Genomic DNA, 25,409 nt, shown 5'->3' on the forward strand with positions numbered 1-25,409 from the left:
GGTCTAAAAACTACAGCAGAGAGGTTATGTTTAGACCAGTTTAGGACATTTAATCTGAAGGCGAGATGACTAAGCAAGGAAGTGATAACTTTTCCTCATTCATGTCAAGGGTTACAGAAATTGTTCTATGTCACTGAATCAAGTTATGACACAGCATGGAGAAGCTGGAAACAGAACCTGGGCCAGCTTCATCGTGGTTCAGCCTCTTCATTTTTCCCGGCTTCATAAAGATGGGTGGCAGTTGGGCTAACTCCTTCCCCAGGGTTCTTCTCCTCTTTTACAGTTCTGTCCTATCAGCCACAGAATCAGCATCAAAATCCCGTTTACACAGACCGTTTGGGACAAAGGATGTTTTTGATGAATGCATTCTGTAGCAGAAGAGTTTGAACTGAATTTCATTCAAACCAGTACCATCGCCTCGTGACTCCGAGCCCCCTGTTTCCTCCTCCGTTAAACTGAAATGAGAACATGAGAGATTTCACGGAGCTTTTGTGAGAATCACGTGAAGTCATACATGTGAAAGCACCTAGTCAAAATGTCATGTTTATTATTGCCTGAACTTTTCCAAGAACCGTAATAGAAGAAAACACTCTTAAGCACCACACTCTACTTAAAATAACTTAATCTGTTTTCCGAGACTCAGAAGATCTTTCAGGAAGTTTCAAAATCTCAGGGTCGTCATCATGAGGAGGGAGTAGTTCGGTAGAAAAAAGGTCCTAGTTGTTTGTATTCTTTGGTTTTTCGGAGTCAGATGCCATGGGAGGGTGTTGACTATGTTAACCCAGAAAGCAACAGAGATCATGTACTCTGAGTCCCTCATTTTACAGAGGAAGCCACTGAGCCAGAGAGAAACTGCCCCAAATCAGCTGTTAACTAATGGGAGCTGTGGGGGTTAAATCCAGCTTCCAGACTCCCCGTGCATTTTCCATCATTAGTCTAAATGTAACTCGGAGAGCTTGAAATCGGGCTAACAATGTGCTGATGAAAGTGGCTGCTCCTCTGACCATGGATTCGAAGAACCATTAGAAGGAGATTTAGGGCCTGGGTGTCACTAAAGGGTGTGACACCATGAACTTCACTCAACCTACTTGAAAAAAAAAAAATGCAGTAGAATTCTTGGGAATTTTCTTAATCACAGCAGTTCATTTCTTCTCTACAAAGTTCTCAAATTGCTCTGAAATGCACTGACATTAAAAATGCAGGTCTTGGAGCAACTGGATGGCTCAGTGGGTTAAAGCCTCTGCCTTCCCCTCAGGTCATGATCCCAGGGTCCTGGGATCGAGCCCCACATTGGGCTCTCTGCTCAGCGGGAAGCCTGCTTCCCTCTCTCTCTCTGCCTGCCTCTCTGCCTACTTGTGATCTCTGTCTGTCAAATAAATAAATAAAATCTAAAAAAGAAAAAAAAATGCAGGTTTTAGTATGCTCTCATCGGTTTATAATGTGCACAGGAAGTAGTGTGACAGAGGCACAGGAAAAGGGTCTCTCTCTTCCTTTTACTAATGATAAGTAACATCAGTATGATTCAGGTTTGTTGAGTTAATGTCGCAAGAGAAAACCGTAAGGGCAGTTCTGTGTGAGAGTTCTCCTTCACCTTGCCTGTGCAGCTTCTGTTAGGTTAGCCGTGGTGAGCCATGTCAAGTCTCAAGACCAGTGCCAGTGAGCCGTGAGTAGCCAGTGAGGGCAGCACTTTATTCCTGGATGTGTTCAAAGCAGAGGGCCACCTACACCTCCCTCTTCTTCCCATTTATAAATCTACTTCTCCAGAGATATACAATTTTTTTTTTCTCTATTTTTAGTCTATTGGTAACTGGAGAAGGCCTCCCAGGATCAAAGTCTGGGATGAGGAGGTTTCAGTTGACTCAGTCTTCTCTGAATCCCTAATAGATACTGAAAATCAATCTGAATTCTGACTCCGGGTGGGAAATGCGTGTGCAAGCATAATGTGAGGGATAAGAGCACAGACTCTGAAACCAGACTGCCTGAGTTCGAATCTCAGCCCCTCTCATTACCCTGACCTTATGACCTTGGGCAAATCCCTTCAATACTCTGAGCCAGAGTTCCCTGATCCAAACCCCTATCTCGTGGGATTGCTGTGAGCAATGCAGTTAAATGAACTTATATTTATAAAGTCCTTCAAGAGTGCTAGATGATAGATGTGCTTAATAAATGACTATTAAGCAAATTAAATGGTCCTAATTAGACAGAGTCGCCTCTGGGTCCACGGCTCTGTTCCATTTAGATGCTGTAATTCCCAGGCCTTAGAGATATTAGGTTTGAGGAAAAGGGGCTTCTTTTTCCTCAGTCGTTCTAGTGAATTAAAGAGGAAACAGCAGTAGAACTTGACTTTGAACACCATAGTTTATCAAGCCTCTTTCCAGAAGCTCGGCAAATGTATCTATCTACCTTCTCTTTATGCTAAAGGAAGAGTAGTGACTTTGATCAGTGTCCTGGCAGGCCTTGAGCAGGTGGCTAGGTTTGTTGGGGTCACTTTTGTAAACCTGCTAGGATTGCCTTGGTATTCACCGGACTGATGGTGACTCGATGGGTCCCTTTTGCACACGGCCCAGAGCAGCACTCCGGTCGGTTCCCTGGGAGGGGGTTTCCGCAGCGTAGGCTTCAGGGACTGGGCTGTGGGAGACATTAATGGGAAGTGAAAAGAGAAACTGTTGCCCTTCACCAGCAAGGCTGTTTGGAGTGTGTGACTCTTCTTGTATTTAGGGAAAAGATTACTCATGAGTATTTTCTTCCATAGAATATAAAGAACCTCAAATTACTACTTGTGTCCCCCACCCCCTTCTCACCCGCCTCCCTCCGGTTCAGTGAATCTCTGCAGACACTTCAGCATTTTACTCTCATTTCCCCTCCTGAGTGGGATTCGGTTCTGTATTTGCTCTGGCATTCACACTTCCAATAAGCTACCCCATCATTTTTCCTGTTTCTGACTGAGCATCTTCTGCTCTGTGGCCCACCTACGACCAGGCTCCTTCCTAGGCCAAGCTTCACTGGAACCTCACACTTGGATCCCAGTATCCCATGCTGTTTGTGTGAAGAAGGGGAAAGGGAACGTTCTAGTAACAAGTCACTAATCACTGTGCTGTTCCTGTTCAAAGGTGACACCTCAGATGATAGGAAGTAAACATTAAGGATTTTTACCGGTTCAGAAATTGAGATCTTGCAGAACCATCTCAGGGCCACTCCCATTTCACTGCAATTCCAGATATGTTTTCAAGGTCACTGGAAAGAGTGGGGGAACCTTTTATATCCAAGGACCATTTGAATAGGCATTACTTCTTGGCACAGTTAAGAGGCAGAAACAAAACCTTGAACTCGTTAGTGGCTGCCTTTTAGTCTCAAGATCATAGAGCAGGAGCATGCTACATGTTCTTATTTTATGATGACACATTTTTTTTCTAATGTAAAACTATTAAATGTACAAAACAAGAAGAACTCTTAAATGCCCTTCTCTGATGAGCCCAGCGCCCATAGTTCTTTCTTGGTGCCCTACACGATAGTCTGCTTTAGAAAGGACTTCCCCAGAGCTCAAGGAAGCCAGCTGCCGTTCTTCAAAACTAGACTTTGCAGGGGAGCAGCCACCTGGAAGACAGAGCCAATAGTCATGCCCAAAGGCCCTGGACCTTCTCCAAGAGATCTGAGCTATTTGTTCCCTTGTCCACCAGGAAGGAAAAGCAGCCCATCCAAGTAGACCAGACAGTTCTTTCTGATGCTTAAGGATGAAAAGGTGACTCTTTACAGGATCCAGCTAAAGGGCTCTTTGATAGCACACTCGAGTCTCCTTAGCAAGTTTAAGTAACTTACTGGGGAGACCGAATCTCCTCTTAGCAAACCCTGACTCCATTGTATTTGAGCTATTAATTCATGCAATGTAGTTTTAAAGAATGAAGCTCTGTTGAGCTTCTAGCCTCTTCCAACACGTTTGTTATCATTTGGTCTCAGGACTGCTTTCAGTTCTTAAGAACTATTGAAGACCCCAAGGAGCTTCACTCATACGGATTTTAATCTATCTATATTTACCGTATTGGAAATTAAAACTGAGAATTTAAAAAATACTTACTGAAAATAGTAAGTTAAGCTTATATTAGCATTAAGTATCTATTTATGAATATATCTTCCAGAACAACAAAAAATTAGCGAGAAAAGTGGCATTGTGTTTCATTTTTGCTAGTCTCCTTAATGTCTGGCATCATAGAAAATGGCTGGATTCTCATGTCCACTGCAATATCACATGTTATATAGCTTCTAGAAAATCCACTATATACTTATGAATGAATGAGAGTGGGAAAAAGTCAGTAACCTCTTAATATTGTTATGAAAAGAGTTTTGACTTCATAGATACCCTGAAAAGGTCTTGGGAACCCTGAGGGGTCCCGAGATCACACTTTGAGAACCACTGTTCTAAAACACTTGAATGATATATCAAACATTTCTCATAACAGCAAAATGAAATAAAAATATAGACTCACAGGCATCCAGAAAGATCCAGCCTGAGCTACCCTCTTAACCTAAGCTGCAGCCCTCCCTTTGGCCCACTTCTGGTCCTACTCAGAGTCCAAGTACCACCCCCGCCAGGAAGTTCTAACATCAAAAAAGTAGAATGAAAAGGCAGAAGACCTTTTATCCTCACTTTGCCCTCTCATTCCCAGAGGCTAGCCTGATAGTTTCCCAGAGGCTAAGTGAATTGTTCTTCCTGGAAGAAGCTTCAGGGAACACTTCATTATTTGGCAGCTCTCAAAGGTCAAGCCCAGCTCTGGAACATTCTCACTTCAAAAGGACAGTGGGTGACAATCAGCTCAACTGTGATGCTAAGGTCCACTCCAAAGCACACTGATATCTGTCATGACTCTGAGTCCCGTGCGTGTTTCAGGCCACCGAAGAGCCTCAGCTTTAGGGCATCCCTGGGATCAAGACAGCGTCAGGGGCTGGACAAAGAAGGACCCGGCACCAAGACCTAGGGTCCATTGAAGACGTAAAAAAGGATTTGTCTTATTTTGCCTCTAAATAAATAGTTAATTGGATACCACACTTTGGTACTTATAAATCTTGAGCTTTAACTTGGGATTCAGAGTTGAACATAAAGGCTCTTCAGACATGGACCCTCAATTTTATTAACCATTCACAAAGCTTTTCCCTTTATTCCAACTGTCTAACTGACAAGACCTTCTCCTCTCTCTCTTTCTCTCTCCCTCCCTCTCTCTGCCTTCCTCTCTCTCCAACAGGCTTGCAGCCAGTTTACTGGAGCAGGGATGACGTAGCCCAGTGGCTCAAGTGGGCTGAAAATGAGTTTTCTTTAAGACCAATTGACAGCAACACGTTTGAAATGAATGGCAAAGCTCTCCTGCTGCTGACCAAAGAGGACTTTCGCTATCGATCTCCTCATTCAGGTGAGAGTCTGGACCCCTGACACGTGCTCAGCAGGGACAATCTGTTAGCCGTTGGTTGGTCTTTGCTACCACTCACCGTGCCTAAGAAATCCCCACAGTAGGCCACCAGGAACACAAAGACGATGACCTCAGCTTAATAGAGGAAAGAGCCTGCTGATATAAGTCAGTCTGAGGGGAAAAGAGGAAGAACTTCCAAATCAAGGGGAAAATTTGAAGGTTGGGAGAAGAAACCTACTTAGGACCTACAGACACTGGGACTTAAGGGATGTAGTTGTGGCCACCAAATCAAGAAGAGAATGCATTCCAGCCCTTTCACTCTGCGTTGCTTCTGATTCTGAAACGTTTGAAAGAGGTGCTTAGGAGTGAGTTTGGGTGGTGAGCTTCTCAGTGAAAACCAAAGACAGAAGAGAAGGGGCTTGAGCCCTGCTAAGGTAGATGGAGTGGGAAGAAGAGACATGAGGGAACAGGAGGTAAGGATGGGGGAAGAGGTGGAGATCCTAGGAGCTACGGCAAGCTTAGAAATAAACTCAAAGGGCTTCAAGTGACACCCTTTGAAGTACTGAATTGTGTGAAGTGTTGCATCTTGTAGCTTATAGAAATCCTGCAAAGTGCATGTGGAAGACTTCTCAGGCTCATGTAACTAGGCAGTTTTGTCAAAATAAGGGCCTCTAAAACTCCATGGGAAGATTCGATTCAGTGAAGAGCTTTTGTACCTGCAAAGTGTATTGCGGACCTAGGTAAGACTTCAAATATGCTTTCTAATTTCATTTCTTAAACATTAGGATATTTAGAAGATACTTATTTGGGAAATCCATATGTGAAAGTGGACCTTTGGTCTGGGATTTATGCCCCCTGAGGGGCTAGTTCATCAAGTACCAACAGACCCTTTTTCTTTCTAGTCTCATTGTGGCCCATTTTGATGTAACTTGTCCGGCAGAGACTCTCTTTGTCTTGACAAAGGGCAAAGATCCTGCATGAGTTCCTGGCATAGATCCAACGACGTTCAACCCTTATTTACTCCTGGAGGCCTGCCAGAGGTTAATAAACTAACCGTCACGAGGAAACATCACCATCACAGGGGGTGAGATAAGGATACAGACCAGTATCTCCCCCGCTTTTCCCAATTGCAGCAGACCGTTGATATGAGGAAATGATAAAGGGAAGTTTCCCCCAGAAGTAGAGATATTATTGAAACTTCAAAGTTTATTATCTCTGAAAAACAGATCATTTTTGAGGTTCTGCCAGGGAATGGTGGAAGACATACCTGAAACATTTTGTCTCAAATCATTGATTCTTTCTGTCGTCTCCGAATAAGAAACCTAGAACGACCATAGACATAAATAAAACTAACCTCAAAGGAAACGAAATAGTTCCTTTTAATTTAAAGCAAAAATACTTCCTTTGTCTGTTCTCATGAAAACACAAAGGTTTACTTAAAGGGGCAAAGTCACCTCTCTGGAGGAAAGAATCTCTTAACTCTTTTTAGTGTGTTCCAGAAAAACCATTCATGTAAGGCAAACAGGGGAAGACACAGTGATGCATTTTGATAGGATTTGACTTAGCCCTTCACCTGGCTTTCCTCTATGAGTCTATAAGTCTCCCCACCGCCCCCAACATATCTCAGGTACTCCTTTTTTGTTGCTGATTTATTTTTTTCCCTAGTGACCTCTGTCCACTTTAGAAACCAGTTCCTCTCCGCTCAAAGCTGGAAGCAAAGATGGGCAACAGCCTCCCAGTCGTCTCTTGCCATTGTCAGGTCTCTGCCAGAGTGGGCCATGCGGAAGGTGGACAGGATCCCACGGTCCAATTAGAGAGAGATGATTACATTGAACCTAAAGGTAAAGGAAGCTGTAGCGGGAAGAGAGGTCAGGTTACAATGGAGCTTATGAAAGAAGGAATGAGTTCATGTGGTGTAGGAAAGATGGGTAGAACTGAGGAGGTCCGGGGAAGAACATTCCAGGTCCCTGGAGCAGCATCAGCTTAGTGATGGTGAATTAGTCCATCTGATGAAGGGAAGAGGCAGGAGGCAGGAGGCCAGATGAAGTCAGTGCGCTAGGCTGGTCATGGGGTGCTTAGGCCCCAGTTAAGAGGCAGCAGAAATTCACTTGGTGAGTATGTACTGAGCAAATCCATGCTCCAGTTATAAAAGTATGGGCTAAGGAGGTTCAGGGATAGCAGAGGTGATTTTTGGCTGGCTTGTCAAACAAAATCTCCAGGGTGTGGTGGTGGAGCCAGACTTTGAAAGCCTGGAAAGGCAACTGAAGGCAGAGGTAAGTAAAGGTGTTAAAGAAGAACTGTATCAATTGGTGTAGAGAATGGAGTTTAGAGATAAGGCCATGCAAACTCGATCCTCTGTTTAAAACACTGTACATCATCACTCATCACCCCTGCCCAGCTTGTCTGATTGCCGTTTCATATTTGACGTTTTGCTGACCATTTCCAGGAAAGCTTTCCCTGATTCGATCCCCGCTTTCCTGACTGCCCCCTGCCTTCCTCTCCTCCACCTCTTCCCACCCCAGCCTGGGATAGGTGCTGTTCCTCTTTTATCACAGAGCATACCCTAATTCCGGCATGGCTCTTCACACACACACACACACACACACACACACACACACACACACACACACACCCATGTTATACGTGATTGCTTTCTATTCCGCATCCCTCTCCTAGAGTAGGAAGTTATTTGGGCAAGGGCTGTGTCTTGTTAAGCTGACTTGCTTCCAGCATTTAGCACAGTGCATGGTATCCAGTTGGTGCTCAACAAATATTGATTGAATGATGACCCAACACATGACTCCATTGAAGCCCAAGTCAAGAAGTTTGAATTTTATTTTGCAGATAGTAGGAAACCACTAGAAGGTTTTGATCAGGGGAATAATAGAATTGGAGCTCTCCCTTTGGAACAGACCTTGGCCATCGGTGCATGGGGTGGACATAGGGTCCCTAAAAACAAGAGACCTAGTTAGAATGTTCTTGTGACAGTCCTAATTTGGAGAAACTGAAATCCAGAACAAGATCAAGGAGAGTAAAATAATAGGACTTCAGGGCCAGAATGGTGAGCTAAGATGAGGAGCTCATGAGGAGAAAGGGCTAAGACTCATTTTGGCCAAGGGATGCTACGGCATTCAAAAAGACATGCTCTGTTCTGCAGTTGGAATTCTGAGACCAGAGCCAGGCCAGAGTGGAGAAGAGTAGATGGGAGCATTATTCCCACTACATTGAGCTGGGAGTAAGAGAAAGTATTCTGTAGGTGATTTAATTAATGCATCTACCAGAAAGCATGGACAGAATTTCAAGGTGATACCTGCCAGTGGTGACTGCAAGAAAACTTAACCATAGAACAGGGGGATGCTGTCAGAGGGTTTGGAAACAGAGCCAAGAAAGAGTTAAGAAGACCGTCTCGTGATGTGGCCACATAGCAGGATAACGAAGGCATGATCTACCTGCCAGCATTCCCCTTAGGTAGAGACAAGGTATAGATAGAAAATCTTTTTTAGCTCCCAGATGCACATTTGCCACTATTTTTCCTGACGTGGACTTTCTGGTTGAGCATTTGATGTCATAGATGTCCTGAGGCCCAGGTTCTCTACATGGCTTCTCCACAGGTCACAATACTTCATTGGCCCATATTTTCTTCTTCCATAAAATGGAATTTCTACCATATGGATCCTGACCTTCCTTCTACTCTTAGCATTTCAGCCCAGCTTCAAGCATGAAACAGTGTTCAGCTTCTGTTCAACAGCACAACCTCCTAACCCATAGGCAATGAATAAATACTTTGATCTCCTTCAACCTGTATGCCCTGTAAAACTTATACTTCACCCAGTTCTTTCTGTTTTATTTTGAATCTTTTTTACTGCCCAAGATGAATCAGCAGCAGCTTCGCACTAGTCATGGGGCTGCTGAAATAAAACAAAAGTATCTGGTTGCCCCGTCACCATGAATGGATGTTTATAGCTTCTTCCCAGCCTTGTTTCCTGCCTGGTCTCCCCCAGAATTATGCTCTCTGTATATGGAAATAACATTCTCCTCAACACAACTCATTTCAAATGTAGAGAGGAAGGAAGGGGACCCAGTGAATTATGATTACCTGAAATGTTAATATGTCTTAGGTCCAAATATGGTAGCCTCTCTGAACTCCACATTCTTTGGCCAGTTTGACAAACTGCACTTATCTCATCCATTTCCAGGACATAAGTTCTCCATTTTCAACTCTATAATAAAGCAGGGAACATGCAGAATGTGCTTTAAGTAATTATATTATCTCCAAACTGAAGATCTTAAGGCTGAAGATAAATGGGATATTGTCTTTGGAATATCCTCCCTGTTAAAAGATGTAAGATGGTGAATTCATAACATTTGCAAAGCTAAAGGATAAATGTGAAGTGCCTGTAACTTTATAAAATTTTACGTGTACAGGATAATTTTACCTACTCTTTGAGCTACTAAGCAGTTAGTACCTTAAATGGCCTGGGATGATTTCAATTCAAAGGGGTATTTGATTATTTGACTACTTTGAAACTTGAGAAAACACATGAATAAGAAAGAACAGACAAATTAGTGTTGATATTAACTCTTACTTAGAGTTATCCAGTATAAGATATCGAGGTGGAATGGATTTATGTGCGCATTTTTTATGAGAACAACAGCAACAAAACCCAAAAGTTATCTTAATTTAATTCATATTAGACTATTTGTTGTTGCCAAAACATGGGAAATAAGCCCATTTTCAAAGTTCCTTCAAAAAAACAAAAAATGTATAATGGGTTTACTAAGTAAATCAGTCATTTAACATGCCAGAATGTAATTCTGCGAATTATTTCTTCCCTCTCCAATGCACCAAAATCTTTGTTTTTGGGAATATGCTTTGCTTGTGACCTTCAAATATACTGAAATTTTCTTTCAAGGTTGAGTGAAAAATACTGATCTTTATCTTCTTAAAGTTCCTCCTTGGACCAACTTGCTTTTTCATTTCTATTAAGCAATGGTAGGTGCACTTGCTGGGTTGAATGGCTGGGTCAACAGGCTATTTTAGAATCAAGGTGCAGAATCTGAGGGGATGGGTCACAGAGGAGTGTGGGAGTTGCAGCAGGCATGACCCTTGGTTGAGATACCCAGCATTGGCTCTTTCTTCTCCATTGTCTGTGAATGGAGCAAAAAAAAAAAGGAAGAAAAAAATGTACACACATCAGAGAAATGCTTAGATAGGTCAGTTACAGAAAGTCATTTAATTTCTTAGCACTTCGCTTTTCCCATTGGTGAAACGGTGGTGATGACCAACCCCTCTGCCGTACGGTGTGATATTATAATGTCTGAAACATACTTCCTTTAATATGGCGCATGCTTATTTTACAATATTCCCATTTCCTCACAGGCTTATTGTTTTGTTTCTCTATAGTGTCTCTTTATGTTCCGCATCCAGCTAAAGGCAGTTGTCCTATGGTATCTCTTTCCTAACTGGTTTATTCTTGTCTTAAAGACAATATTCAGATTTTCCCACAATCAGCTCCCTTTTTCTCAGGATCTCTGTGTCTCAGACACAGATATCAAGCTAAACCCCAGATACTTATTCCTAAGTAGAAGACTAGCTTATGTTTGTGGTTACAGAGGCACTCTGTATTTAACAAAAAGGTCTGGCATTTCATCAGCCTGCAAAAGTGAATTGAATGGAATTTTCAGAAAATAAGGTTAAACAGAGTTGGAAAACCAAGCATTTGCCCAGTTGGAGGAGCCTGTCATCGCCACCAGCAGGACCTCCCTGGGCCAGTGCCTGCCTTGACATTCTCACTGCTGAATTTACCGGAAGGACCTGAAGCCTTGGACTTCATCTTGAACATCTACCATGGGCAGAAAGGACCCAGCAGAGAGAATATGATGACAAATCTGAAACGTATCTCTCCCACCCTCGCACTGTTTTTTTGTTTTGTTTTGTTAACAATTTGGTCAAAAGGAAATTAAAATCTGAATAAAAACAGGAGAGAGAGAAAAGAGAAGAGTGTGCAAATTTAAGAATGTGTTACTTCAGATAATCTTCACATGAGGTTATGTGCACAGTAAGTCATCACCTGAGAAATGCAAATATTAAGAATGTTAAAATTCTGCTTTCATCCTACTGAACTTGAGAAGTTAAACATAGTGAAACCCCAGGGGAGGGGCCCCGGGTAGCCCTGTAGGTGATGCCATGCATAGGTCCAGCCTTCGACAGAACAGGGAATGCATAAGAACTTTAAAAGTGATCACACTCTTTCACTGATAATACCATTTGAAGAAAGTATCCCAAGGACACTGTCTAATGGCGGGGGTGGGGTGGGGATAGATGCCCTTAGCAATCCTATTTGTAATTGTAAAAACAGGAAGTGCCCAAGCCACCCACAGTATGGGACTTGCTAAAGAATCTTGGAGAATATGCTGTGGCTTGATGACTATTCATCAATAGTTATTGGTTATACAGGGGCTTGCAGATCATGTTCGGGACCTAAAGGTTATCGTATAGACAGGTAGAACTGTTTTAAGCAGAGATTGGCACAACAAAGGGCTAAGGGGAAGAGTGGTTGTGGGCAGTTGACTTGGCTGGCGTTCAAGAGCAATGATGGTGACCTGAAGTAAGATGGGATCAGCAGGGAGAGAGGGAGGATGCCAGGAGCATATAGAAGGCAGAGTCTGAGAGTCTTGGTGACTGATTAGATGTTAGATGAGAGAAGTAGAGGAGTTAAGTAAACATGACTCCTGGGTTTCTGGTCTGAACAACTGGCATTCACTGTACTAGGAAATACCATGTGGGTTGTAAAGACTTTCACATTCAACATATTAACCGTGTGGTATCTGTAGGTCATGCAAGAGGGAAGTATCTAGGAGATAACTGAAGGTTCTAGAGTTGAGAAGAAATGCTGGCTTGAGTAGATTTAGCATGGATGTGCTGACAGAGGCCATGGGAGTAGATGAGATTACCAGAGAGAAAGACTAGTGGGAGATCAGGAGCCTTACTGTTACAGGGTTGGAGGAAGTTGAAAGAAAACCAGGAGGGGTAGGAATGTCCCAAGCCATGAAGTATTTTAGAAGGAGGCTGATAGTGAACACTACTGATGAACATTGCTGAAAAGCAGAGTCCCCAAGTACTGACCATTGCCCTCTGGTTTGACCACGAGGAGGTCAGCAGTAGAAGCAGAGGGAAGTGGCAAGAATAGAGTTGGACAGCTTCATGGCCGAGCATGGCTGTGCTGGGACCAGAGAACCAGGAGGAGTACCTGGAGGGAAAGATGGGAACAAGAGATGGGTGTGTGTGTGTGTGTGTGTGTGTGTGCAGAAAACAGGAAAAACTGGACATTGTTTAAATGCCAGAGGGAAGAATCCCGTAGAAAGGGGTTGAAGATACAATTGTGAACTAGGAGAGAGAGAGAGAGACTGAGCTAGAAATGTCTATGTGAAATGATGTCAGCCGGGAAAACACTTTTTCAATACATATGAATGTGACTTCATGAAACTTGTATAGGCGCTTTAAATACAAAAGTGTTGAAGCAAAGCAAATGGTTTCCAGATTTTTTGAGACACGTCTGTGAATAATTACCAGATCACAAGGGGTGCCATCTATTGAGCCCACATTATCGCAGACGTGGGGCTGGTGCTTGTTCATATCATCTCACTTGATCTTCATATCAGCCCTGCCAAGTCTGTGGTATTATTCTCGGTTGAGACAAAAGAATGTTTCACTAAGCGTGGAGTTAAGCCTCACAGAGGAAGAGTTTTTGCCTGAGGGCTTGCAGCTGACAAGGGGGACCTGGGGCCTCTTGCCCCAGAGCCCGGGCTCTTTCCTCAGAAGGAAAGAAACCTTAACCCCACCACCCCTTCCAACAGCATCTGTCTGTTCTCAGTCTTCAGAGACACCAGGAACGTTGATAAGACAACTTGTGGCAGGTTTGTTCAGTCTTGCAACTATCCGACGGAAATAGATCACAATACAATAATAGAATTTCTTATTCCCAGAGTGGATGCCTGGCTTTTCACATCGGGATCACCACTACAGAATTACACGTGTGTTTAGTCTGTGGGTTTCTGTGTTGTAGAGGTGCGTGTTCATCCATGTGCGTGTGTGTGCACGCACCCGGGGGGATAGCTAGGTTTCATGGGACCTGAAGCTTATAATTTGGGGGACACGGATGGTTTTAGGGCTCTTCCCAGGAGTCTATGCGGGTGAAAGCCCTGCAACTCACTAGCTTCCTGGGAGCCCCCGCTCTGTACATATATGTGTCAACGTGAACCACGCACGTGTGCATGAAGATACAGAGAGAAACCAACAATAGGTCTTGTCCCTTAAACAGGAGCCTTGGTTCCCTTGCAACTTTTGCAGTTAGCAGTAGATATTGCTTTTATGGGAAGACAGAGACGATTTACCACGAATCAAATGGGCCAAGAATTTTTTGACAAGTGCCTTATGAATTCAAGCCAGTGGTCATCAGCTAAGTTAGATATACAGTGCTAGGGCTCATGCTCTTTATTTTCAGCAAGCAAGTAAATGTAACTTATTTTTTAATCTTTTTTTATTCCAGAGATCTTTTTGTTAATACTACTTTTTAGATGCGCTCTTCCGTGTAGGTACGAACATTTTCAAGGGTACCCAGAGAACAGCCTTGGGGCTGGAGGGAATCGGAGGCAGTAGAGAAGGGAGAGGATGGGAGAGGGGGCACGTCTTTATTTATTTAGAAAACTGTTGTAGACAAGACACATGCTCTGTGTTGTTCCAGAGCCAAGACTAGGAACTGAGGTACACGAGTTTGCAGGGGAGGCCAAGTTCCAACTCAACAGAAGAACTTTCTATCAACTAGAGCCGTCCAAAAATGGTTTGCTTGTGTTTGTGGCCGGCCGCCCATCCCTGGAAGTACTCAGCCAAAGCTACTTCTTGGCAAGGGAAGGGGAGGCAGGGGACTTCTACTGAACACAAGTTCGAGTCGATCTAAGTAACCTCTAGAATCCTTCCTAAAATTCCAAGCTATTATCAGGCACACACTATTACTGCCAACCACACATCCCCAGGCTGTGCACCGTAAGTTGGTTTCTCCCCCATAGTATTGATGCCTTTGTAAGCCAGCCACATTCCCCAACTGAGCCCCTGGTTGCTGAGGAAACATATGTCTGTGAATGGACTGATCCATCTATGGCCATCATTTACAGTCTTCAGAATCAATTTTTTCCTGGCTTGGGACGTGGGACCTTTTGCCCATGCTCACACCCATTAGTCAGCCATCCCAGGTGGCATTTAGGAATGTTATCTCACTAGTTCTCATCCCGGGCTTATGGTTTAGGGAAGGAACTGGCAGAATTCCATTTGGTTCACCCCTCCCCTGCTTTCTCTTGCACACTGAGACATGAACCTTGTCTGCCCGGCTCCCTTTGCCAGCTTTGGGATGAGAGGCAGAAGAGAGCCAGCACTGAGAGAGTCCGGGGAGGGGGGCGCCTATCAGCCTTTCTGGGGGCTTGCCCTCCAGGCCCAGGGGAAGAGTTCAGCGGGAGGGGTGCAGAGAAGCCAAGATGGGTAGATGGCCTCGATTAACCTTTGACCTTTCTGCAGGGGGAACAGAACAATGACCGTGACCCAGACACTCCTTTGTTCTCCCTAAGAGACTACCTTAAGGGTCTACAGGTCTGTCCTACATGCTGTCATAATATCAATAAGAACAGTGATGATGGCAGGGAGAGCGGAGGTCACAAAAACAGTTCCTGTTTGCTGAGTTCTTGCTGATTGCTAAGCCCTGTGATGAGCTCATCCCTTCCTCACACGGATTCTATAACGTAGATGCTGTTAACATGGCCGTTTTGTAGACCAAGGAACTGAGGCCTCCAGAGGGCAAAGGACATGCCTAAGACCCTAGTCTGACTCCAGAGCCTAGACTCTTCCCCATTCTGCTTTGTGGCCTCGCTTTCTGGATGTGCTTAGAGAAATGGAAACACAAAACAGAAGTGACCTGCCTGGACTTGACTCAGCAAACAGCGGAGCTTCCGGAGCCCCAGGAGTGACCCCTGAGGAGAGGGTGGCACGTAACACGTGCAGCAAGCACGCCTGCTCTAGGGGCTTCGCCATACTCCGTCGTTGAACCCACACAGCAGACTTGGAAGGTAGATGGCCTTTGCCTTTCACAGGGAGGTTAGGGACATGTTCAAGGTCACCAGGCCCAGAGGGTCAGAGCGGCCTACATCTGCAAGTCTGTGTCTTCCCCACATCAGCCTGCCTCTCTGAGCGAGCAAAGTTGAACACCCTCACAGACACTAAATTTATATTTCCTGGCCTCCTCTTCCAAAATGGATGCACTAATTACTGGCCATTTTTTTTAGTAATACTAATCATCAGGAACACATTTTTCAGTGTTGCGTTCTCTCTTTCTGCGTACTACCGAAATAAAGCATTGCTCAAACCCACAGGATAAAACCCAGCGGGTGTGAGGCCATGTAAATTAAGGAAAGTTCAGGAAGACATTACACTACACCAAAAGAAACAAAGTGTTGATTAGGGACTTATTTTTGTAAGCGATTAAAATATGAATCATTAAAATAGGACTGTATTTCAGGCTCTGTATCCTCCTCTCGTCAGAGACGACATTACCATGACTACTAGGTTCAGATTAGAAGTGCTCCAAGCTTTCCCAGCTCAGAAAATGCACTCGTGTGTGCCACGGTTCTACCTTCCATAGAACATTCTTCCAAGTCTGGAGCGGAACCCCTCTGCATCCTCTCGCTCATGTCATCATCAGGAAATGCCCAAATGACATGCTTGCCTTCAGCTCTTTAAAGTCTTCTGCTTTATTGAATCCTAATAATAAATAGTGTCACTAAGTCATACTTAATACCACCCAAACTCGAAGGTGGAGGAAGGAACAAAGTCAAAATAAAGATACCAAGGCCTCTAAAGAATCACTTAGAACAGAACATCCTTGAACTTCATTCGGTACAAGGGGTCTGCAGAAAGAAAAGAATTAATATGGAGCGTTTCTCAGGTTCATACAGAATTTAAAAGAAAAAAATAATTTAGCAATAGCCCAAAATATGCAGTTAAATTAAGTTGTTAATTAAAGTATCTGTTAAAAATGGCTAAAATTAGAGACAAAAGCCCATTATTTGGTACAATTGCTGATTGCATATCTGTATGTGGAAGGGCGTAGGGGGACAGTCAGAAAAGCCTGTGGTATTTTAAAGATTAATCACCCACCTGCATTTTTGAACTTGGATCTAAGCCAGAGGGGTGGGACAAGACCATGGCAGGTTTGGGGGGACTTTTTTGTGGTTTGGGCTTTTTTATTTTCCCCCTAATTAACTACTCAGTGGACACTTTAAATACCAAATATATCAGAACAGAGGGCCCTAACTCAGACCAGCCCCTACCAACCTCCTCAAGGGGCTGACATCTAGAGATGATCTTCTGGAGACGGTAGAGCTTTGGAACAATGCCTGTGTGTATTTTTAAAGGAGGTAAGCATCCCAGAATGTGCCAGTTCTTTAGAGGGTATCTTCACTAGTTAGCTCCTCTGACCGGACTTGTGCATTTTTTTTGTCCTCATTCTCTTCCTGCCTGGGATTAGGGTGGGTTCAAAAGGCAATTTTTTTTTTTTTTTCTGTTGGAAGAGCTCTCTAAAACATTAAAAATTTTCATACTAGTGACTGCATAATCCTTCTTTAGTTAATCTGAAATGCAAGCAAAGATTGAAAAGAATATTTTTCCACAAGAATAATAGCAATAAATTGGAATCATTGAAATGTCCAGTAAAGTCTGGTGCATCCCCGTGATGGGCCCTCATTTTGAAGCTAGTGGAGCAGGAAAAAGAGAGATACAAAACTAGGACAAGCCTGATTCTAACTCTAAAACCATAGATGGATGGTGGGAATAGGACTTTTTTATCTCAGCAATAGGATTATGGGTGATTTTTGTTTTCTTTCTGGTTTTTTTAAAACTTTAAAAAAGTTTTTAAAACTTTTTTCATATATTACTTGCACAGTTTCAAAAGTCCAGTGAAAAAAACAATCACATCCCTCCAACCCTCTGAGTGTCCCCCGTGTGCTCAGGGGGGTGGGTAGCACGTGGACCTGGCTCGCCGTACGTCTTCAGTCCAGCACCACCCAGAGGGTCGAAGCTCAGACTGTTCACTGAAATATTCCCATTGCTCTAATTCTCTTTCCTTTTTCTTTCCAGGTGATGTGCTCTATGAACTCCTTCAGCATATTCTGAAGCAGAGAAAACCTCGCATTCTTTTCTCACCGTTCTTCCATCCTGGAAACTCTATACACACACAGCCAGAAGTCATCCTGCATCAAAACCATGAAGAAGGTACCAGAGGAGGCTTTCCTTTCCTTGTGTGAGGTTTAGACAATCCAAGGGATGCCGTTGTTTATTTGATAAGTTGTTCTTATCCACGTCATTCATTTGTCCTTGAACCCACATGTGTTGAGTGCTCGCTATATAGAAGACACCAAGGGAAACGCCGAGATGGAAGAGAGGGACTCTTGGTTCTCTTCTTGTCCTAAAGAAATGAGCTACAAGGTTGAGTATCAGAGCATAGCTGTAAGTCAGTGGGAGGGAAAATTAGATCCCGGCCCAAGCATCAGGGTCAGCTTCATGAAGCAGGCGGTTCTGGAGGCTTCCTTGCTGGCCCAGCAGAGTTCTGGTAAGCAAGGATGAAGTGGGGAGCCCTTCAAGCAGAGAGAACAGGTAGGATGGAGTGAGTCCCTGAAGTAAGAGAGGCCTCAGATGAATTGGGTTATAAGGCTTATCGCCCCCACCCACCCACAACATTTGTTCTAGAAACTGTCAAACAAGAACGATTTCTCCCAAATAGATAGAATGAAATAAATAAACCCCTGTGAGCCATTCCCCCATTTCAACAGCGATCAACATTTTGCTTTTGCAGAGCTAGTCCAAGCCGGTTATATTGCACCCAGAATGGAGAGGGCTTTGATGAAGGACAGTAATGGCGGAGGGGGGTCTTTGAAAATTTGTGAGTAGAGTGTAATAAAAGCTGGGGGAGCAAGACAGACTCAAAGCCCGTGAACTCTGGTGGACCAGGGGTTCCTGCTTTGTGCACCAAAGGCGGTTTCTTACAATGTGCTCAGCCTAGGTGCCTACGTCAGATGTGCCTGGTAAGCCCCAGCAGTCCTAAAGACACCGGTAGGAAACAGAAACAAAAGACCAGACTTGAACAGTGCCTCTGGACATCATTCCAAAGCATGTGTTTGAGTGCAGATCTAGGTTCTCAAAATCTTCCTTGGTGCAGCGATGCCTTGTGCCTCCGAGAAGCGTGATGATCATTTGCATGCTGCTGGGTTAAACAACAGACCTGGGGACACAGAGTAACACTTTTCAATGTGTCCTTTCTCTTAGGACCGGATTTCTCGGGGCCTCCAAGCCTGGTTCCTTGGGGTGTTTCCTTACATTGATTGCGCCTCCTCAAGAGCAGGGCCCATATTTTTGTTTTGTTTTGTTGTTGGCAAATTAAAAAATGAGAAGTTATTTGTTTTCTTAATTAACACTTCACAAAAGAGAGCCTGACTCCGGCGACCGCCATCCTTTCCTTGTGCCAAGTGGCTCACAGCAGGCCCCCCCTTGCTTTCGTGAGGGAGAATAAACGAGTGGCTCTTGCCTGCTCCCTGCCTGTTTCTCTCATCCTTTCTTCCCCCGGCTTTACCCTTGCTTAATTTAGCAGCTGCCTCCCCTTCCCACCATCCCCCAATTCGGTTTCTCTGTTCTTTTACTCTTCCTGCCATGTACATTTCCGGCTTGCATAATAGCCAACATCTATGCCAGAAAAGAGGAGGTGGGTTTACTGAAGCTTAACATTAAGGCAAGAATCATATTATGTAGCTTGCCTCCTTGGATACAAAAGGTGTGTGATGGGCTTTTTTTTTTTTTTTCTTGTCCTCCTGTCTCTCTCTCCTGTACTCATTATTTAAAAAAAAAAAAAAGAAAGAAAAAATCCCATTTGGAATTCCTAGTCCTCTTTTTATTCCCAAATGCATTTGGAAGCTTACGGTCTCTCACTGCACATGCTTCCGCCTTGAATTGACTCAGAAGTAGGTGTTTGTTGGTGTTCTCGTTTGCAGGAGCTAATCAATAGAGAAAGCCAGGCTGACTCTCAGAGCTACCCTCAGACCAAGTAAATACAGATGTGCTGCTTCGTGTGCCATAACAAGCTTTGTATGCTTTCAAGCGTTAGGATGTCAGTGGCGGTGACTCCGTAGGTAAAAGGATGATGCTAATGAGACCAAAGTCAAGGGCTTCATCACCCTGGGGACCAGTGAGCTCAGCCTCAGAGCCGGTTCTTAAAAGTAGTGTGTTCTCAGAGACCATTCTTTAAAGCCATCAGCCAGGACTCAAGACCGGAGAATCCATGCCTGTTTAGACACGGCACATTCTCTCAGGTGAGCAGGTGGACACGTGAGAAAGGAAGTTTAGGTCTTTGTTGGATGGTATCAGCGGAGAAGAGCTTTGCGGGGCATGGAGGTGACATGCACAGGCCACCTGTCACCCGACTACCCATGATGACAAGGGGACCCTTCAGAGAGGAGAATCAGCCAGTACGAGGTCCCTACTTCCAGAAACCTCCACCTCATTCCTTTTTCTCCACCAAAAAGAAAAACTATCCAGCTCAATGGGACCGGTCTGTAGAATTAATGCCACTTCCTTGTGAATGGTAGAACACTAATATGGACATTTGTGAACGTACAGAAAGATCCTGGGGGGGGGGGGAGATCTGTAACGTGAGATTATACACATTGAATATGCTGTCCCTTGGGGTCTGTTCCACATCACTGAGGGCACAGTCCTTTGTAAAAGTGTGTTGCCATTGACCTGACACAGAGCTAATATGACAGGAAGGAGAGCAGGAACATTCCAGAGGAGAGCAGACGTGGCCCCTCATTGACCTGACACAGAGCTAATATGACAGGAAGGAGAGCAGGAAGATTCCAGAGGAGAGCAGATGTGGCCCCTCGGCGGCCTGGCACAGTGAGGCATGCAGAGGGACGTGTGCAAAGACAAAGCCTCATTTACCCCCTTCCCCGCGACTGCCCCTCATCACGGCCGCTGACTTAACCGGTTCAGACCTTCATCATTTCACAACGGTAATTGAGATCCCAGTCCAAACACATCTTGTTGAATCTAACAGCAGTTCCCCACGCAGCCCCTGTGAGTGCCTGACATTGAAATCTCACCGTCCTCCCAGGCAGCCGTGTGGCAGTGCCCGGAGCCAGGAATTGGCTTCGAGGCTCCCCTCCAGACTCTGAAGGGTGAGGTGGGCTATCCCACGAAAGCCAGTTACCCTTTCTTTTGTTAACAGTCGTTAATCTCTGTGTTGTACACGATTCTGAAACCGTGTGGTGCCTGGGGTGCAGCAGTCGTCCACTGACTGCCCAGATCTAGGAGAACCAGCATGGGCACCCTCTTCCCTAACTGACTTTTGAGAATAGAATACAGTATTCTACAAGGAAGGCAGCCTTGTAATCTCTCACCCATACCGAGCCACTGTGGCAGGGAGACAGGATTCCTCCAGCAGGTAAGCCAGGCAATAGGCACAAAGCAGGACCATCCCGGACCACCTGGCAGGCACAGTCAGCTTCGATCATATTTTTTAAAGGATGGGGTTTGGAAGTTGGGAAACCAGGCTCGAATCCTCTATTCTGCCAGGACAAAGCGTAAGGGCAGACTTTCTCTTCTCTGGCCCTCAGTTTCCCCAGTTGTGAGACAGGGGTTAGACCAAATGTTCTCAGATCTCCTACACTCCCAAATCCTACATTCCCTCCAAAGTCTGGGTCTCTCTGGGTGATCGGAAGATGAATGGACCCATTCTCTACCTACCATCAGGGTCTTGGGCAACTAAAATCCGGAAAATCTAAAGTGTGTTTCACTTGGTGTTACTCAGAATCAGTGAAACATCTCTTCTGTCCTCCCTTGTCTCACCTTCCTGGGACCTGCTGGTAATATTACCCCTGTTAGTGGTCAAACCAAGACTGGCACCATCCCTTTATCTCATGACCGAAATCCAAGTGGATTCCTTTTCTTTTATTGTTATGACTCATTTTATCTGCATAATATGAATGAGTTAGATGTTAGGTAGATAGGTTTTTTTTTGTTTTTGGGGTTTTTTTTTTTAAGATTTTATTTATTTATTTGACAGAGAGAGATCACAAGTAGATGGAGAGGCAGGTAGAGAGAGAGAGAGAGGGAAGCAGGCTCCCTGCTGAGCAGAGAGCCCGATGCGGGACTCGATCCCAGGACCCTGAGATCATGACCTGAGCCGAAGGCAGGGGCTTAACCCACTGAGCCACCCAGGCGCCCCTAGGTAGATAGTTTTATAGGAAGGAGACAAAACCAAATAATGATACTGTTTCTTTCACCAAAATGAGGAGGTAAAACATCTTTAGAAATTACAGATCAGCAAATGATGATAAAATAAATATATTTTGTCACCCACAGTTATAATATCAACTACTTTTGACACCTTAGATTCTAAAATCAGTTACTTCTAGCTCCTTTGGAATAATTACAAGAAAGATTTGGCCCCTAAGTATATATTCGATCTCCAGTGGCCCTACTGGTGTTAAAACTACTTGCATATGATTCCCTAAAAGCTCATTGAGCAATACAAAATATGCTTCCAGTTGAGCTAGTCTCCAAATGTGGCCAGCTCCACAGAGTTACCTTGTCGGACTAGATAGGCCCCAGTCCGTAGAGCGAAGGAACAAGAGTCGCATTGATCCTATGCTCTCATCCCAGGACCCCTGTGGGCGACCCCCTTATAATATACATCAGCTCTCTAGACACACCCTCTCATGTGTCTATCTAAGAGAGTGGGAGGTGATTTTTAATGACTTTCATTTGGAAATATTCACACATGCAGTGTTGTGATTGATTGTGTTGTGATGCAACATTGGATACCCTTTGAAGACACATGTGTTGCTCGGGGAGGAGCTCTGTCACTTGGTGGATATGGAAATCATAAGTGAGATGATAGTGAGAACCCTCAAGCGCCGAAACAGCAGACCTCAGTTCTCTATCCAGCCATACATGGAAATGGCCCAGAGAATAGAGAGGAGTCTTTTCTCTGTGGGGAGCAAGGAGGGTGCCATGCATTCTGCAATAGCCCAGGGATTTTCATCTTTGGGGTTGCTTTATTGAGAGAAATGTTTCCCCCCCCCCCACCCCCAAGCCCCTCTACTGCCAAATCCAAGTGCCTAAAGACTGCTTTGGAGGAAGGAAATCTTACACAATTTTAATGAGAAAATTAAAGAAGATGAGGTGTGTGGATTTGCTTCGTAGGAACAAAGTAATAGCTAACATTTATGGTGTGCCAGGCCCTGTTCTAAGCTCTTAGGTGTCCAGATTACTTCATCTTCATAACTACCCTATAAAGAAGGTACTGTTATCCCCGTTTTACAGATGAGGAGACAAAAGCTAAGAGCCTCCAGATCACACAGCTACCGAGTAGCAAAACTGAGACTTAGCCCTGGGTCCACTTAGCTCTCATGCCCATGTTCATTCCATTGCAGCAGGAATGAGCCAACCAAAATAGCATTTTTGTTCATCTGTTTTGTGCAAACACCCTGAAAACAGGACAAAATACGGAGCAGTGAGTGGAATTGGGGAGATTAAGAGGCCAAGCCAGGTCCCCTGACCAGGGTGTGGTATGGCAGATGCCAGCAAACCTGCTTATAATTTTTCTGCCTCATGGTACTGGACCCTGGCAAATCTAAACAGACTAGCAAAAAGGTCAAAGATCACTTTTTTTTTTAATTTATTTATTTCAGGGTGTCTGGGTGGCTCAGTTGACTAAGCCACTGCCTTTGGCTCAGGTCATGGTCCCAGAGTCCTGGGATTAAGTCCCATATCAGGCTTCCCCTGCTCTGCAAGGAACCTGCTTCTCCCTCTCCCTCTGCCTGCCACTCCCCCTGCTTGTGCTCTCTCCATCTCTCTCTCTCTATGTCAAATAAATAAATAAAACTGAGTTGTGCTTGGGACTTTCTCCCTCTCCCTCTTCCCTAACTGACTTTTGAGAATAGAATACAGTATTCTACAAGGAAGGCAGGGGAAGAGCAGAGGGAGAGGGAGAAAGTCCCAAGCACAACTCTGTACTGAGCGCGGAGCCCAGCACAGGGCTCGATCTCCCAACCCCAAGATCATGACCTGAGCCGAAACAAGAGTTCAGACACTTAAGCAACTGACCCACCCAGGTGCCCCATCAAAGATGACTTTGGAGACACCAGTGTACGTCTGCCATTCATAGTGTCAAAAACTCACACTGATTCGGAGTGAATTAACCCACTGTGGATCTGTGACTGCCTCTGAATGAATGGACTTAGCGTAAAGAAAATACCCCAGCCCGTGAGAAATGTGAGTTCAGAGTCTGGCACTGGCTTCTGAGAGTAGAGGCTGTCCTCCCCCTTGGGAACCAGCTGGGTGCTGGTCACTCCTTGGGAGCTGATCCTTCAGTATAGCTGCTAAAGAGGCACCAGAGTAGATAAAGTTTGGAGCTGATCCAAGCAACCTGTTACAGGTGGTTGTAAAAACTTCCTTGAATCTCTAGTCTTGCTGGGATCATATTGACAATTAAAGTGTCAAGGAGGGGCACCTGGGTGGCTCAGTCAGTTAAGCGTCTGCTCTTGGCTCAGGTCATGATCCCAGGGTCCAGGGATCAAGTTCCGCATCAGGCTACCTGCCCACTGGGAGCCTGCTTCTCCCTCTTCCTCTGCTTGCCGCTCTGTCTGCTTGTGCTCTGTCTGTCAAATAAATAAATAAATAAAATATTTTTTAAAAAAAACAAAAAGTCAAGGAGGCCATTGGCTGGGCTTTGACATTGATGTTAGTCTCATAATGCATGATGGAACCAGAGAGCATAATGGGGGTTGTGTGTGTACACGCGCACACACGCTTTGGGTTCTAATCCCCGCTCCCCCATTTACTGGCTGTGTGACTTTAGGCAAGTTACTTAACTTCCTTGTGTCTCAGTTTCTACCCAGAAAAGAAGGATAATGTCAGTACTTTTTGAATGTGATTGATACAAGAATCGCGTTAATATGGAAAATGCCCTCAGAGCAATAGCTGTCACAGAGCAAGTACTCACTAAATGTTATTCATTACCATTATTTGGTATCTCTCACCATTGTTGGGTTGAGATTTTTTCCTTCATCTTGTCTTTTAAACCTAAAACAATATTGAATGGTGATTAAAGACACAAAACATTTACCACCTTAGCCACTTTCAAGCTTTCGTGCAGTTCAGGAGTGTTAAGTATATTCACGTTGTTGTGCAGTGGTTGGTTTTATTTCCTACCTCCAATCCCAGTGTTCCGAACTATTCCCATTCTCGTGACCAAGTGCACTTTGTGCAAACACTGCATGTGTGCGTCCCGGAAGTCGGATGGGCCCGCTGCCTACCCACGCCATGATACCAGGACTCTCCTTCATGGATGAACCAGGTCCCTCTGTTCCATTCTGTGGGAAAACATCAAAAGTGCCCAGCTTGGGGCCCAGCCATTTTGAAAAGGAGCAGTGTTTATGCTTTGGTATCCTGCGGTACCTGGCACACGGTAGGCCCTCCATGACCCTTTTGGGAGACGTGTGTCTCCTCTCACACGCAAGAACCCTAAGATTAACCTTTTGTGCCCACTTTCAATTCAGGCATTCTTGGATCTGGCTGGAGATAATGAGGTTCCAGCAGACTAAGACCAGGCCCTGATCTTGACTTCCTGTTTCCCCAGGGCACGAGGTACCACCACTTCCCCTCGCTCCCCACTTCTACTCCCCTCTAACTCCTCCACGCCTCTCTAGGGCCTCTTCTTCCTGCCTCACTTCCTGTATTTCAGAGTCTGGGGCAGCATGACCTTTTACCCTCTGACCCTTGTCCCCAGATGTGGCACTTCATTGTGATGGGAAAGTGTGGGGGCCCTGGGTTGATGGCCAGAGCCTCTTCATCCATTAGAAGGGGGCCTCAGTGTGCTTCAAGGAGGACCCGTTCACTTTCCTGCCTCCTCTGGCTTC

The 25,409-nt window shown here is 44.8% G+C and overlaps 1 protein-coding gene across 4 annotated transcripts in view; it reads left to right on the plus strand.

Moving 5' to 3' along the window:
• ETV6 (ETS variant transcription factor 6) overlaps positions 1 to 25,409 on the plus strand; it is a 238,155-nt gene that overhangs the window by 183,696 nt on the left and 29,050 nt on the right. For 3 of the 4 annotated variants that reach the window (XM_082741053.1, XM_082741052.1, XM_082741055.1), the window contains 2 exons: positions 5,235 to 5,399; positions 17,575 to 17,709. In XM_082741053.1, coding sequence (XP_082597179.1) covers positions 5,235 to 5,399; positions 17,575 to 17,709 — 300 coding nt within the window. The remainder of the gene's footprint in view (positions 1 to 5,234; positions 5,400 to 17,574; positions 17,710 to 25,409) is intronic. The other variant, XM_082741054.1, reaches the window with a different exon arrangement.

This window comes from Mustela nivalis, assembly GCF_964662115.1.
Source record: "Mustela nivalis genome assembly, chromosome: 7".
Lineage (NCBI taxonomy): Eukaryota > Metazoa > Chordata > Mammalia > Carnivora > Mustelidae > Mustela > Mustela nivalis.